At 40.5% G+C, this 12825-nt stretch overlaps 1 protein-coding gene across 3 annotated transcripts in view; it reads left to right on the forward strand.

The window, feature by feature from the left end:
• LOC111147966 (endoplasmic reticulum lectin 1) overlaps positions 1–1257 on the forward strand; it is a 31003-nt gene extending 29746 nt beyond the window's left edge. For 2 of the 3 annotated variants that reach the window (XM_022504278.1, XM_022504279.1), the window contains exon 13: positions 332–1257. In XM_022504278.1, the coding sequence (XP_022359986.1) occupies positions 332–403 (72 nt within the window). In that variant the 3' untranslated portion in view covers positions 404–1257. The remainder of the gene's footprint in view (positions 1–331) is intronic. The other variant, XM_022504277.1, reaches the window with a different exon arrangement.
• Positions 1258–12825: the final 11568 nt, after the last annotated feature.

Raw genomic sequence — 12825 nt, forward strand, 5'->3', positions numbered from 1 at the left:
TCTCATTTTCGGTCTCTCTCTCTCAAATAAATAAAAATCTTTAAAAATTTTTTTAAAAAGAAAATATTATCCTATGTTTCTATCTAGAAACTTTATGGTCTTGCCTTTGGTTATACGATGCCTAAGAGTGGCTTTCTCTGTATTTTTCCTGGTCAGAGTTCACAGAGCTTTTTGCATGTATGGGTTGATATTATTTATCAGTTTTGGGAAAATTTTACATTTTTGTGAATATACATTTAACAGATTTATACATATGTATTCATGCAGAAGAACACTGAATAACGTATTCAGTTTAGCAACTTTTTAATGGCTTTATTGTTTTTGTCTTTAGGTTGAATCTCCAGTGATCTGTAAAATCTTAGATACAGCAGATGAAAATGGACTTCTTTCTCTCCCCAACTAAAGGATAATAAAGTTTAGGGAAAGAAAAGATCATTGACAGTCATGATTTCTGTCCAACCATGTGTCTCATTGTAGAGTTCTCAGCCATTGAACCTCATCTAAAGGATCGTATAAAAGGACTCTCAACCACTTTGTGAATATGTATGTGTATATAAGAGGTTATCGATAAACTTCTAAGGCAGATAATTGTCTCACTTCTTTCATTTTTGTTGTGTCTTATAAACTGATTGTATTTCTTGCTTGGATAATGTGATTCCAAAATAAATCTCATCCAAGCAATTCACAGTCCAGCCTAATGAAAGATCATAATTGTACCTATTGAAAGTTTTTAAATAATAGATTTATTATGTAAATTATAGTATATATAACTAGTTAATGAACTAAAGATAATGAAGAAGGAAATTGATAGGTTGTTTAAATCGGAGGTTGTTTAAATCGGAGACCATGTAAAATATGTAAATTCTAGTGCCTGAAATCCTTTCAACAAATTTTTATTTACAACTGCTCTCTACCAGGTATTAAACTAGAAACTGGGCACATAATAGAGCCTCACAACATTTAAGTTTTCTTCACTTCTGTTAATCTCAAGAAACTCTTACTTGTAAGAGGTTGTTTCTCTCTTGGAACTTTTAATCTGTTTCTTTCTCCCTGATGTGAATGTGTTTTTCCCCGAGGTATATGCACCTCGTGTAGACAGACATTCTTCTCTCTTGACTTAGAATGGTTTACTCCAACGAAACACACTGTGCTGGCCAGCCTTTATACTTGCCTGCTGTATACTACAGATTTTAGTTCTGGACAGTTTTACAGCACAATATTTATTTTGAAGTGAATAAAAAGTTCACAAGCAGCGTTGTCATGTATTCAATAGTAGATTATTCCTTTCCTTTATTTTCTCCATCACTATGTTGCACAGAACATTATCCTGTTGTATTTTGGATGTACATACCTAAATAAGGACAGAATAGTGGCTATAAAATGCTTTACTTTTCCTCCTTTTCAGTAGTTCTGGCCAAAGATACTTTCGTTTGAGAAGTGGTTAATGCAATTAATTATTGCAGGTCTGTTTGTAGATTTTAGTGCAAAGCAGCACATACGGAAAGAGCACAGACCTTGCATTCAAACCGAAGTCCCAGATACTCTCTTTAACTTCTAGCTGTGTGATCCTGCACAGATCAGTAACATTTTGAGCCTCACTTCCTCTGTAAAGAAACTACTCGTTTTAGAAGATAGTTGTAGTAGTGCCTTACTTGCCCTGTAAGTAAAAGCCTAGGCCCAGTACCAGTTCCCAGTAAGAGTTGGTTTACTTCCTAATATTGCCCTTGTCTCCTAATAATAGAGTAAGATCACAGACTACAGCCATTAAAATTTTTTTCTTTGAGGGCGCCTAGGTGGCTCAGTCAGTTAAACATCCAATTCTTGATTTTGGCTCACAACTTAATCTCAGGGTCATGGGATTGAACTCCCCCCACTGTCCCCTCTCATGGGCTCTCTCTCTCAGATAAATAAATCTTTAAAAACAATAGATTCTCTCCCTCTCTCCCCCCCCATCTCTTGCATACTCTCTCTAAACAGAAAAAAAAAGTTCTTTAATATAAAATCATGCTTCTTACAACAATTAATTAGACAAACAGAATTACCCACATTTAGATTATAGGTGTAGGAAGGGAGGGAATGAGAACTGTGAAAGGTTAGTGCCAGAAGATACTTTTAGAATATTTAGGTCAAATTCTTTTCTTAAAAGGGAGAAAAAAAAAATCTAAAAAACTATTTGGATAGTTTACTGCAGAAGATACTTAAAAAGAGAAGTTGTAATTATTTCAAAATAAGTTAAAAAAATAAGCTTTCTGTTTGGGTAACCATTTGAACTTCTTTGAAGGAAGGACTAGGCCAGCTATCTCCATATTCTTTCTAAATCTTAGGTTCCTTAGTAGTCTGTGAAATCTTGTTTGAGCTCTAAATTTTGTGCGGCCACCTCTGCTGTGCAGGCTGCTTCTCTTCTGTAGAAGTAACTGAGTTCCTAATAGGGAGGGGAAAGGGCTCGTCTATAATACACTTGATGCACTTGGAGAAGTCTATGAAGGCGGGTGCTGTCCCAGAGCTACCTGATCGGATCATACAGACAGTATAATCTGCATTTTAAACATAATTCCTGAGTGATCCTCTTTATTTTAAATATATTCTCCAGTGGAGAATCACAGACTTAGGAGCTTCACTTTTAACAATTTCACACATTCTAACCCTCCTGGTAAGAGTTTCAGGGAAATCACTAGTAGCTCATCTGTACAGAAAGACTGGGGCAAAAAAAAAAAGAAAGACTGGGGCAAGACTTTCCTTTTTTTTTTTTTTAGCTTTACCTGCTTTTCTTTGAGTCACCACTAGATGGGGCCTATGCCCAGCTCTAGTTTATATCCTGATGTCCTTACCTAAAGGAACTTTGGCAACAGAGGACAAGATTATCTCAGTTACCTGAATAGTAAGCTTTGTGTATCTCCCCTGGTGAGCAATACTTCTCACCCAGTCTGACAAAGTCCTGACCTGATTTCTGACAACTCTTAAACTTCCTAGTACACAAGCAGGCCAAATTGCTGACCTAGTAGCACCAAAGATCTAACCTAAAAGGGCTTAAGCTAAACAGGAAAATGAAAATCAAGACTTGTTGCGTTTTGAATAAATAGGACATGCAATCACAGTTTGAAATGAAAATATCAGCTATCCTGAGATCTGATTTTAAATTCCCTTCCTAGTGAAGTTACTGAAGTAAAAGTTTTCAAAAATAGGTTGCCACGGTGACATGGGTTAAGCAAAAATCCATTCTCCATTTCTTTTTTTCAGTTGTTTGGCAGGGGTAGTAGAGGAACCAGGGCCAACTACATACCCGGTGGCTTGCTTTGTTTCACAGGCCAGTAGTCTTCAAGTAGGTTGTATAAGCAGGCACGATGATCCAGTGCATTATGGGGGAAAAAATACTAGAAATTCTATAAAACTTCATCTGTGAAAAAGGAATTAAGCTTTTATTTTTATTTAATATTTAATGGGTGGACTAACAGTAGTATACAGAGTCATTCATAAATCAGGTTTTGTTTAATAACCAAATGACTTGAGAGAAGGGTAAGCATTATCTGTGCAGTGGAGGTGATGGAGATACCATCATTATTTACTTCCACCATATACAGCATTGCAGGTTAAATTACTGCCTCCATCATCTTCCAGAAAATGGAATTGTCAGTTTAAATATTACCATCAAGACCACACATTATTAGGTATATAACCAATCAGGGTGAGAGGTTAACAGGTTACTTTTCACCTATCATGGCTCCAGCCACTGTGGTCCTGGTATCTAACAACATTTCTCTAGTAGAAATAACAGGGGTTTTTTTAATGATTTTTTGCAGCGTCAGGAAGAATGAGCCTGCTTTCCTCCCTGGCAATTAGAGGAAACCTCAGTATGAAGACTATTGGAATTCCATTCTTTAACACTTAGAGAAAATGCCCCTCTCTCCTGACAGTCTCAAAACTCAAAAGAAGAAAGCCAAAATTACTCACAAGTGGAATATAGGGCTTGTAGTGTTGTGCGTCCATACCTATTTGTAAATTTTTAAGCATTTTAAGTCTTTTTTTACATTTGAAACAAAAAGTATTCACCAAAAGCAAGTAAATCTAGTAAAACTTAGGGAAATGGTAACCATCTCACCTATGGAAGACATTTGTGAGAGTGTAAAATAATGCTCAACATCTCGTCTCATCACGTATAACAGTGTATATATTTCAAATCTATTAAATTCCTTTCTGGTACCTTTCAATAGACTACATTGTACTTTGCCTTGAATTTAAGGAAAAAAACAATTTCCTGTATAGTACATAATTTTGATTTTGTAAATGTATGATATTAAAGGTCAAACTCTCACAGGAGTGGGAGATACAGGCTTCCAGCTATAGAATAAGTCACAGGGATGAAAGGCATAGCATAGGGAATATAGTCAATGGTGTAATAGCATTGTATGGTGACTGATGATAGCTAAGCTTGTGGTGAGCAGAGCATAATGTATAGAGCTGTCAAATCATTATGCTATATACCTGAAACCAGTGCCACATTGTGTGTCAGCTATATTTCAGTTAAAAAACAAAAGTGCAGGGTGCCTTGGTGACTCAGTTGGTCAAGCCCTGCATGGGGTTCCCTGCTCAGCATGGAGTCTGCTTCTTCATCTCTCTGCCTGCCACTCCCCCTGCTTGTGCTCTCTCTCTGACAAATCTAAAAAAAAAAAAAAAAAAAGGTGATCTACCACCAAAAATGATTTTTTTTTCAAAATTTCTTTAAAAGGGGCACCTAGGGGTGCCTGGGTGGCTCAGTGGGCTAAAGCCTCTGCCTTTGGCTCGGGTCATGATCTCAGGGTCCTGGGATCAAGCCCCACATCGGGCTCTCTGCTCAGCAGGGAGCCTTCTTCCTCCTCTCTCTCTCCCTCTCTGCCTACTTGTGATCTCTGTCAAATAAATAAATAAATAAAATCTTTAAAAATAATAATAATAATAATAAAAGGGGCACCTGGGTAGCTCAGTGGCTTAAAGCCTCTGCTCAGGTCATGATCTCAAGGTCCTGGGATCGAGCCCCGCATCGGGCTCTTCGCTTAGCAGGGAGCCTGCTTCCTCCTCTCTCTCTGCCTGCCTCTCTGCCTACTTGTGATCTCTGTCTGTCAAATAAATAAATAAAAATTCTTTTAAAAAAATTCCTTTAAAATCCAACAACTTGGGGTTTAAAACCCAATTAGTCAAATCTACTCTTCTCTCTAAATTCACTCAAAAGATAGACCAAAATAGCAAACTTTGTTAGGTTTTACCAGCTTCTATGTTCAAATAAAATACTAGTTTGCAAATTAGTCACCAGTGGTCCTTAATAGCAGTAAAAGCAAATTTACACATTTAAGACTTCTTTTTTAGGATTTACTTACTATAGAGAGAACAAGCACAAGTGGGGAGGGGCAGAAGGCGAGGCTAAAGAGAGAGAACCTCAAACAGCCTTCCCACTGAGCACAGAGCCCCAGTGCAGGGCTGGATCCCATGACCCTGAGATCAGGACACCCCAATCGAAACCAAGAGTCAGACACTCAACCAACTGAGCCACCCAGGTGCCCCATGATTTACTCATTAAAGAATTCTATCCGAGCTTTAAATATTACCCATAGATTTAAATGTCAACAGGGGGTCAAGGAAATTGGGAGTCATTCTCCCCCTGGATCAGGTTTTTTTTTTTTTTTTTTTTTAATTTTTAAAAAGATTTTATTTACTTATTTATTTTAGAGAAAGAGAGGGAGAAAGCATGGGCATGGGTTGGGAGAAGCGGTGCAAAGGGCGAGGGAGGATCTCAAGCAGACCCCGTGCTAAGTATGGAGCCCTAAAGGGGGCTCAGTCTCACTGCCCAAGATCATGACTTGAGCTGAAACCAAGAGTCGGTCACTTAACGGAATGAACCACCCAGGCGCCCCACCCCTGAATTAGTTTTTGTATTTATAGGTTTTAGTGCTCTTAAGTCATAGTAACAGAAATCATTTGTTGGAAAAGCTTTTGTCAACCACCTTCAAGAAAGTGTTTCAGCCCCAAACAAGCCAGTTGTGAACAATCTTGAGTCATTATTCCTTGAATCTCAGATGACAGACTACCCCAGACTCTGCTTTTATAATAAAAATGGTAGCTGCCACTTTCTGCACGTTGATAAATATGAGGCACTATGCTAAACACTTCAGACACCTTGTCATCACAACCCTGTGAGATGGCCTTACTATCTTTAACTCCCAGATGAGGACAATGAGGCTCCAAGAGGGGAACTCAAAGGCCTGTGGCTGAGCCAGCTTTGGAATCAGTTCAGACTGTGGAGTCCATGTTTGTAAATAATATATGACAGAGCTTTCTATTCGTAGAACCAGCTTTTGCCCCATGAACCTCTCTGTGCCATCGCCTCCCACCTGAAGGAACACTCCCAAAGGGCTCAGCAAAATGCTGAGCGAAATGATTGATTTTTATCTTGTCACGAATGTATGGTACTCATTTTTTTCCCCATACAGTATTCTTTTTCTTAAATCATGGAATGACACTAACTTCTCTTTAAGTTAATGCAACCCACAATCTGGCAAAGGAAACTCACTAATAAGATTAAAGTGTCACCTTGGGAATTCTGGCTCTGTTAAATGTCATCAAACCCTTCCTTCTCTGATAATCATTTAGTGTTGGTAAACAATGCAAGGGCACTGGCAATTTATCTAGAACCAGATTATATTTATTATGTAAATGATAAAAATAATTCCTTCATCTTTAATTTATTGGTAAAGAATATGTCTTATTTTCGTTCTCAGGACTTTCTCCTCATACCTTGCATAACATTGATACTCAACAAATATTTGCTGAATGAATGAACACTCGTCCTCTCTTACCCACACCTTATAAAATCTTCCCCGACCACAATTCCGAGGAGTTTCCTAAAAGCTCTGATTTTTGAGTGTTTGGTACTATGAGGAAAACAGTATTTTCCCCAGTTTCATAATGGTTGGGAAAGAAAAAGGAGAATTAATGATGTCCTATTTGTATGCCTTTTCACTCAAATTCCACACCACTCCCTAACAAGAAGACAGTGTCTGTGTCTCCATTTCCCCCATTTGTGGGCCATGACTGAAGTCCCAGACCTCTCAGGACAAGAAAAGAACTGAATTTTCCACCTCCAACTCCATGAACTAAAAACATTCCAGTTCCAAGGTACTCTGAATTCCTCAAAGAAAGTGTCTTAACATTATGATTCTCTGTGAAGAACACAATTCCCAGCCATATCTTTACTCATTGTAATATTATTCATAAAATCACTTCTTACATTTCTTTGACATACTTTGTTGCCAAAGCCAAACAAACAAGCAAAAAACTTTCATAAGCTCTTGGGAAAGTCAGATAGGAAATGTGTTGAACCTTAAGCAATGACCCAGGTCAACTTACCCTAGCGCCACAGGTCCAGAAGACAGGCATAAAGCGGCCTTTGTAGACTGCTCCACTTTTTAAGGTCTATCTGGCATCTGGACAAGCTGCGTTTTGCAAAACATCAGGCTTTGCATGAAAATCAAGGTTCCCACCCTGGGAGTGGGATGAAAGACCTCCCATTCATCAGCATGCTACAAGCAGCTGGAGGTTCAAGAAAGTGTCAAAAGGGCAAACTTTCACATAAACGGAACTCAGAGAAACAAACTGAACTAATCTTGGCATGCGCTAGATGTATTTAAGAGAAGCCAAATTATCTGTTTATTGGAGTAGGGGAGGGAAAATTCATTACTTTCTCCATAAGTGATGAAGTGATATTTTTACGGCAAAATTAATCTCAAAGGCACTGAACATAGAGAGATTACCTGTGAACTATCTCTTTATGGAAACGAGGATTTCATTAAATCTGCAACCTTTTTTTTTCCCCAAATTACCATATACTTTAAAGTAATTGGTATTCTCCCTTCTCTCCCTCCAAGAAACAGTTACCACTTTTCTCCTTGAACTCTTCTGTGGTTGCTGAGGAGTTTCTTTTCATCTTCAATGTCCTCAGGCTGCATAATGGGCCAAAGAATTCCAGCGAGGATGAATGCAGGTCGTCAGGCAGCTCCTGGGCAGCTTGGGTGGTCCCCTGGGAAAAGATGCCCTTAAAGCTAGTTCCTTTAGTAAACAGTCAGAAATCCTAAATCACAACCCGTGTCACCTTTCATCAGAGTCCTGCTGGTAACCACCCTGGGAATATAGAGAGGGATATGAAAAACAACAAACATGGGGAAACAAAGCCAGCCAGATAGAGATTTGGGCTGATACCACTTCCAGGCTTCAGCCATTCAATCATTTATCATCTGACCCATTTATTCAACAGTTACATGCTGACAACTCATCCGCGCCAAGGACTAAAAGGTACTATGGTTATGGCCCTGAACAAAACAGACACAATTTTGCCCTACTAGCGTTTTATTCTAATGGAGAAATGGCCAGTAAACAATTAAACGTGACTGTTATAAACTGTGTCCCTCCCACCCCTCCTGAGATTCATATTTGAGACGCTAACCCCCAGTGTGACTCTATTTGGAGAAAAGGCTTTTAAGGATGTAATTAAGGGCAAATGAGGTCAAAAGAGTGGAGCCCTAATCTCAGAGGAATGGTATCCACATAAGAAGAGAAGGAGAAACTCTGAGAGCCCCCAACCCCAACACTTTCCCTCCCTCCCCCACCCCCTCTCTTTCCCTGCATGCACAGAGAAAGGCCAAGTGAGGACACAATGAAAAGGTGACCTCCTACAAGCCAGGGAAAGAGGTCTCACAAGAAACCAACACTGAGGGCATGTTTACCTTGGACTTTGGTCCTATAGAATTATGGGAAAATAAATTTCTATTACTTAAGCCACCTATGCTGTGGTATTTGTTATACCAGCCCAAGCAGACTAATACAGTAGCATAATGTTGAGTAATGGTAAGAAACATGAAATGAACAAAATATGGCAGAAGGATAGAGAGAGATGGAGTGGGAACTCTGTTGGATATGGCAACTAGGAAAGACCCCTGGGGAAGACCATTTCAGGCTGAAGTATTTCTAGGCAATTAAATTCCCTGACATGGGAACAAAACTGAGGCATGTGGGAAAGAGCCAGAAAGCTTGTTGCATCCCAAGCACATTAAGTAGGGTACAAGTGAAAACAAATGGAGACAGAGGAAACCAAGGGCCAGATCATTAGGGCCACACAGGTCGTAGCAAAGGACTTCAGCTTTTGTTCTAAGTTTTAATCAGACAAATGGCAAATATCATTTACCTCCAAAGTGTCCCCAGTTACAAAGCAAGGAGACTACAGGAGAGAGAGACTGGAAGCTGGGAAATGGCTATGGTGGGTTGCATACTCTGAGAAAGAAACGATGGGCCCATGGGCTAGAGGGGATGGGGATGAAGAGCTAGGAAGGAGTTGGATTCAGAGTTTATTTTCAAGATAGTTCAGGATTTGTCCCGAAGAATTGGATGTGATATACAAGAGAAACTGTCAAGGACAACAAATTGAGCTGCGCAACTGGGTAATTGCCATGCCATTTACTGAGATAATAAAACAGAAGGAGACCCAAGTTTGGTAAAGAGTAGGGTTGAATCAAGAGTTCAGTTTTGCACATGTTAAAATCTGAGATGCCCATTAGACATCCAAGTGGAGATGCTGAATAGGCAATTGGATAGACCAGCATGGAGTTCAGGGAGAGGTTAGGACTAGAGATCTAAAATTGAGTGTCATTAGCATTTAAATGGTATGGAAAGCCAGAAGATGGAAAATCATTATAATTACTGCCCGCACCTGCTTCTCAGCTTACAGATCCATCTGTAGAGGTAGGGGGAGGGAATAGAGGGCTATTTTCCTATCTTTCTTCTCCTCCTCTCCCTTCTTTAGCTGCTCAAAGATTACCCCATCTGGCTTCAAGTGGTCATTGTCTTTGCACCAACTAGTGACTTTGGCTCCCTTGCATCTCATCACGTTTGGGCCAGTACAGCTGGGCTGAGCCCACTGAAGCTCATCCTGCTGTCACCTGCCCCAGCAGAGTCTTCCCACTGGTGAAGCTTGCTGCTTTGTGTGCTAGGCTCAGTCCAGACCTAGGCTGGCCTCCCTAAAGCCTGGATCTCTGATGGAGAAGAGCCATCTCCTGGCAGCCTGCCTGCCTCTCCTACCGCTCCATAGGCCTGGGATCTTCACTGACCCTTGGCCTTCCTTCAACTCCAGTAGGAGAACAGTGGCGCAAGTTTCTCTGGTGGAACCGTAAGCTTCTTTCATTAATGGAAAAGAAAACTGCTTTCAGTGGATATGGGAGAAAACACAGGTCTCTCTGGGAGTCAAAAATCTCACTAGGTATACATTGCCCCTGAACTGTGAAGGAGGAGGGTGTCTTTGAAAAGGGAGCCTCCATGGCCTGGCCTGGCTAGATTATGGAGAATTATTTAAGACTGTGTTATAATCACAAGTCAGATCTGGACAGGAACCCAAGACTGTCAGCACCCAAGGCGTGTCGCTGGTGGCTTGGAGTGGAAGTCTTCGAACTAGGATGTGAGTGACTTGAAAATGAAAAAGGGAGGTTTACAGATGCTCATTTTTAATACCCTAAAACTGAGCTGTTTAAGAACGCTTCTGTACCAGGATGCCTGGCTGGCTCAGTTGGAAGAGTATGGGACTCTTGATCTTAGGGTTGTGAGTTTGAGCCCCATGTTGGGTGTAGAGATTACTTAAAATAAAAATCTTAAAAAAAAATTTTTTTAAAAAAAGCTTCTGTGCCTTAACTCTGCAGGATCTCATGCTACTTTTTCTTGGCCACTGTCCATCTGTTACTGCCCCCTTCCCACTTCGTAAAAGAATTCCCACCTGGAATCGTAGAAGGGTATTTCTCCCAGATATGGAGCTGCTAACCAAGAAACTACTCCAAATAATAGTTTCAAAGAAGGATCCTTAAAAAAAGAGAGAGAGAGAGAGATCCTTAAGTTATTTGTCAAGGGACCACAGTTTTGAGGTTTCCCCCCAGCATATACACACCATATAGATTACCAACTCTAGGATACGCATTTTTGCTCTTGGCTTTTAGCTCAGAGGAGGCGAAGTTGCAACGGTCTTTAGTCATCCTGAATCTGAGTTCATCTAAAACCAGCCACCTCCACCATGCTGCCTAAACTTTTTGGCCCCAGTGAGATCAAAGTCTTATACCTGAGGTGCACCAATGGGGAGGTTTGTGCCACATATGCCTTGGCCCCAAAGATTGGTCCCACGGGGTCTGTCTGGAAAAATGGTTGGTGATGAGATTGCCAAGCCAACCAGTGATAGGAAGGGCCCGAGGATGACTGTGAAACTGGCCATTCAGAACAGATAAGGAACTGCCAAGAGACAGAAAGAAGCAGAAAAACATTAAGCTCAGTGGAAATACCACTTGAGAGTATTTTGATGAGATCGTCAACATTAGGGACACCTGGGTGGCTCAGTTGGTTTAGCAACTGCCTTCAGGTCAGGTCATGATCCTGGAGTCCCGGGATCGAGTCCCACATGGGGCTTCCTGCTCAACGGGGAGTCTGCTTCTCCCTCTGACTTCTCCCCTCTCATGCGCTCTCTCTCTCTCTCCCAAATAAATTAAATAAAATTAAATAAATCTTAAAAAAAAGAGAGAGAGAGCGACATCATCAGCAGCACTGACCTTGAGCCACAGAACTCTCTGGAAACTTTGAAGAGATTCTGAGAATCCAGGGCACTGACTGGCTCAGTGGGTGGAGCATGAGACTTTGGATATCAGGATTGTGGGTCTGAACCTCACATTGGGCATAGAACTTACTAGAGAAAAAATTAAAACAAAAAACCCACAATCATTTCATCTCCTTTTTTTTTTTTTTAAGATTTTATTTATTTATTTGACAGACAGAGATCACAGAGAAGCAGGCAGAGAGAGAGGAGGAAGCAGGCTCCCTGCTGAGCAGAGAGCCTGATTCGGGGCTCGATGCCAGGGCCCTGGAATCATGACCTGAGCCGAAGGCAGAGGCTTTAACCCACTGAGCCACCCAGGCGCCCCAATCATTTCATCTCTTAAGAGAATACTGGGTATAGGGACGCCTGGGTGACTCAGTCAGTTCAGTTGCTGCCTCCAGCTCAGGTCATAATCCTGAGATCCTGGGATCGAGTCCAGCATCAGGCTCCTTGCTTACTGGGGAGCCTGCTTCTCTCTCTGCCTCTGCCTGTCACTCTGTCTGCTTGTGCTCTCTCTCTGACAAATAAATAAAATCATAAAAAAAAAAAAAAGATGGGGTGCCTGGGTGGCTCAGTGGGTTAAGCCTCTGCCTTTGGCTCAGGTCATGATCTCAGGGTCCTGGGATCGAGCCTCGCGTCGGGCTCTCTGCTCAGCAGGGAGTCTTCTTCCCCCTCTCTCTCTGCCGGCCTCTCTGCCTACTTGTGATCTCTCTGTCAAATAAATAAATAAAATCTTAAAAAAAAAAAAAGAGAGAACGCTGGGTGTCAACACATTGTTATCCATTGTGCAATAATCATCATTACTTTCCTCTGATGGTTTTCAGATGATTTGATGGGAAAGTCATAGGACTGCAATCCGATGTTCAGAAATGTTAGGGTTTTCAATATTTTTATTTTCCAAACATTATTTTAAAAGAACATTAAAAGCATCAGAAATACAAATCTGGCCTAAAGGTTAACATCAGAACAATTATAAAATGTTTGAAATACATCACATACTTTGCATCACAGTAAAGCGTCAAGAGAACTAATTAATATACCCTGCTAATAATTAGTCATAGTCAACTGAATTCTCATTATTTTTAGTTCTCAGTTTAGCCCTTATAGAGAAGTTATATATGTCTACCTGTATCTCCCTCTATAGATAGACATATATAACTTACGAAGAGATAAGTTTTATCTAT

Source organism: Enhydra lutris, unplaced genomic scaffold, assembly GCF_002288905.1.
Source record: "Enhydra lutris kenyoni isolate GAN:26980312 unplaced genomic scaffold, ASM228890v2 scaffoldscaffold18, whole genome shotgun sequence".
In the NCBI taxonomy this organism is placed as follows: Eukaryota; Metazoa; Chordata; class Mammalia; order Carnivora; family Mustelidae; genus Enhydra; species Enhydra lutris.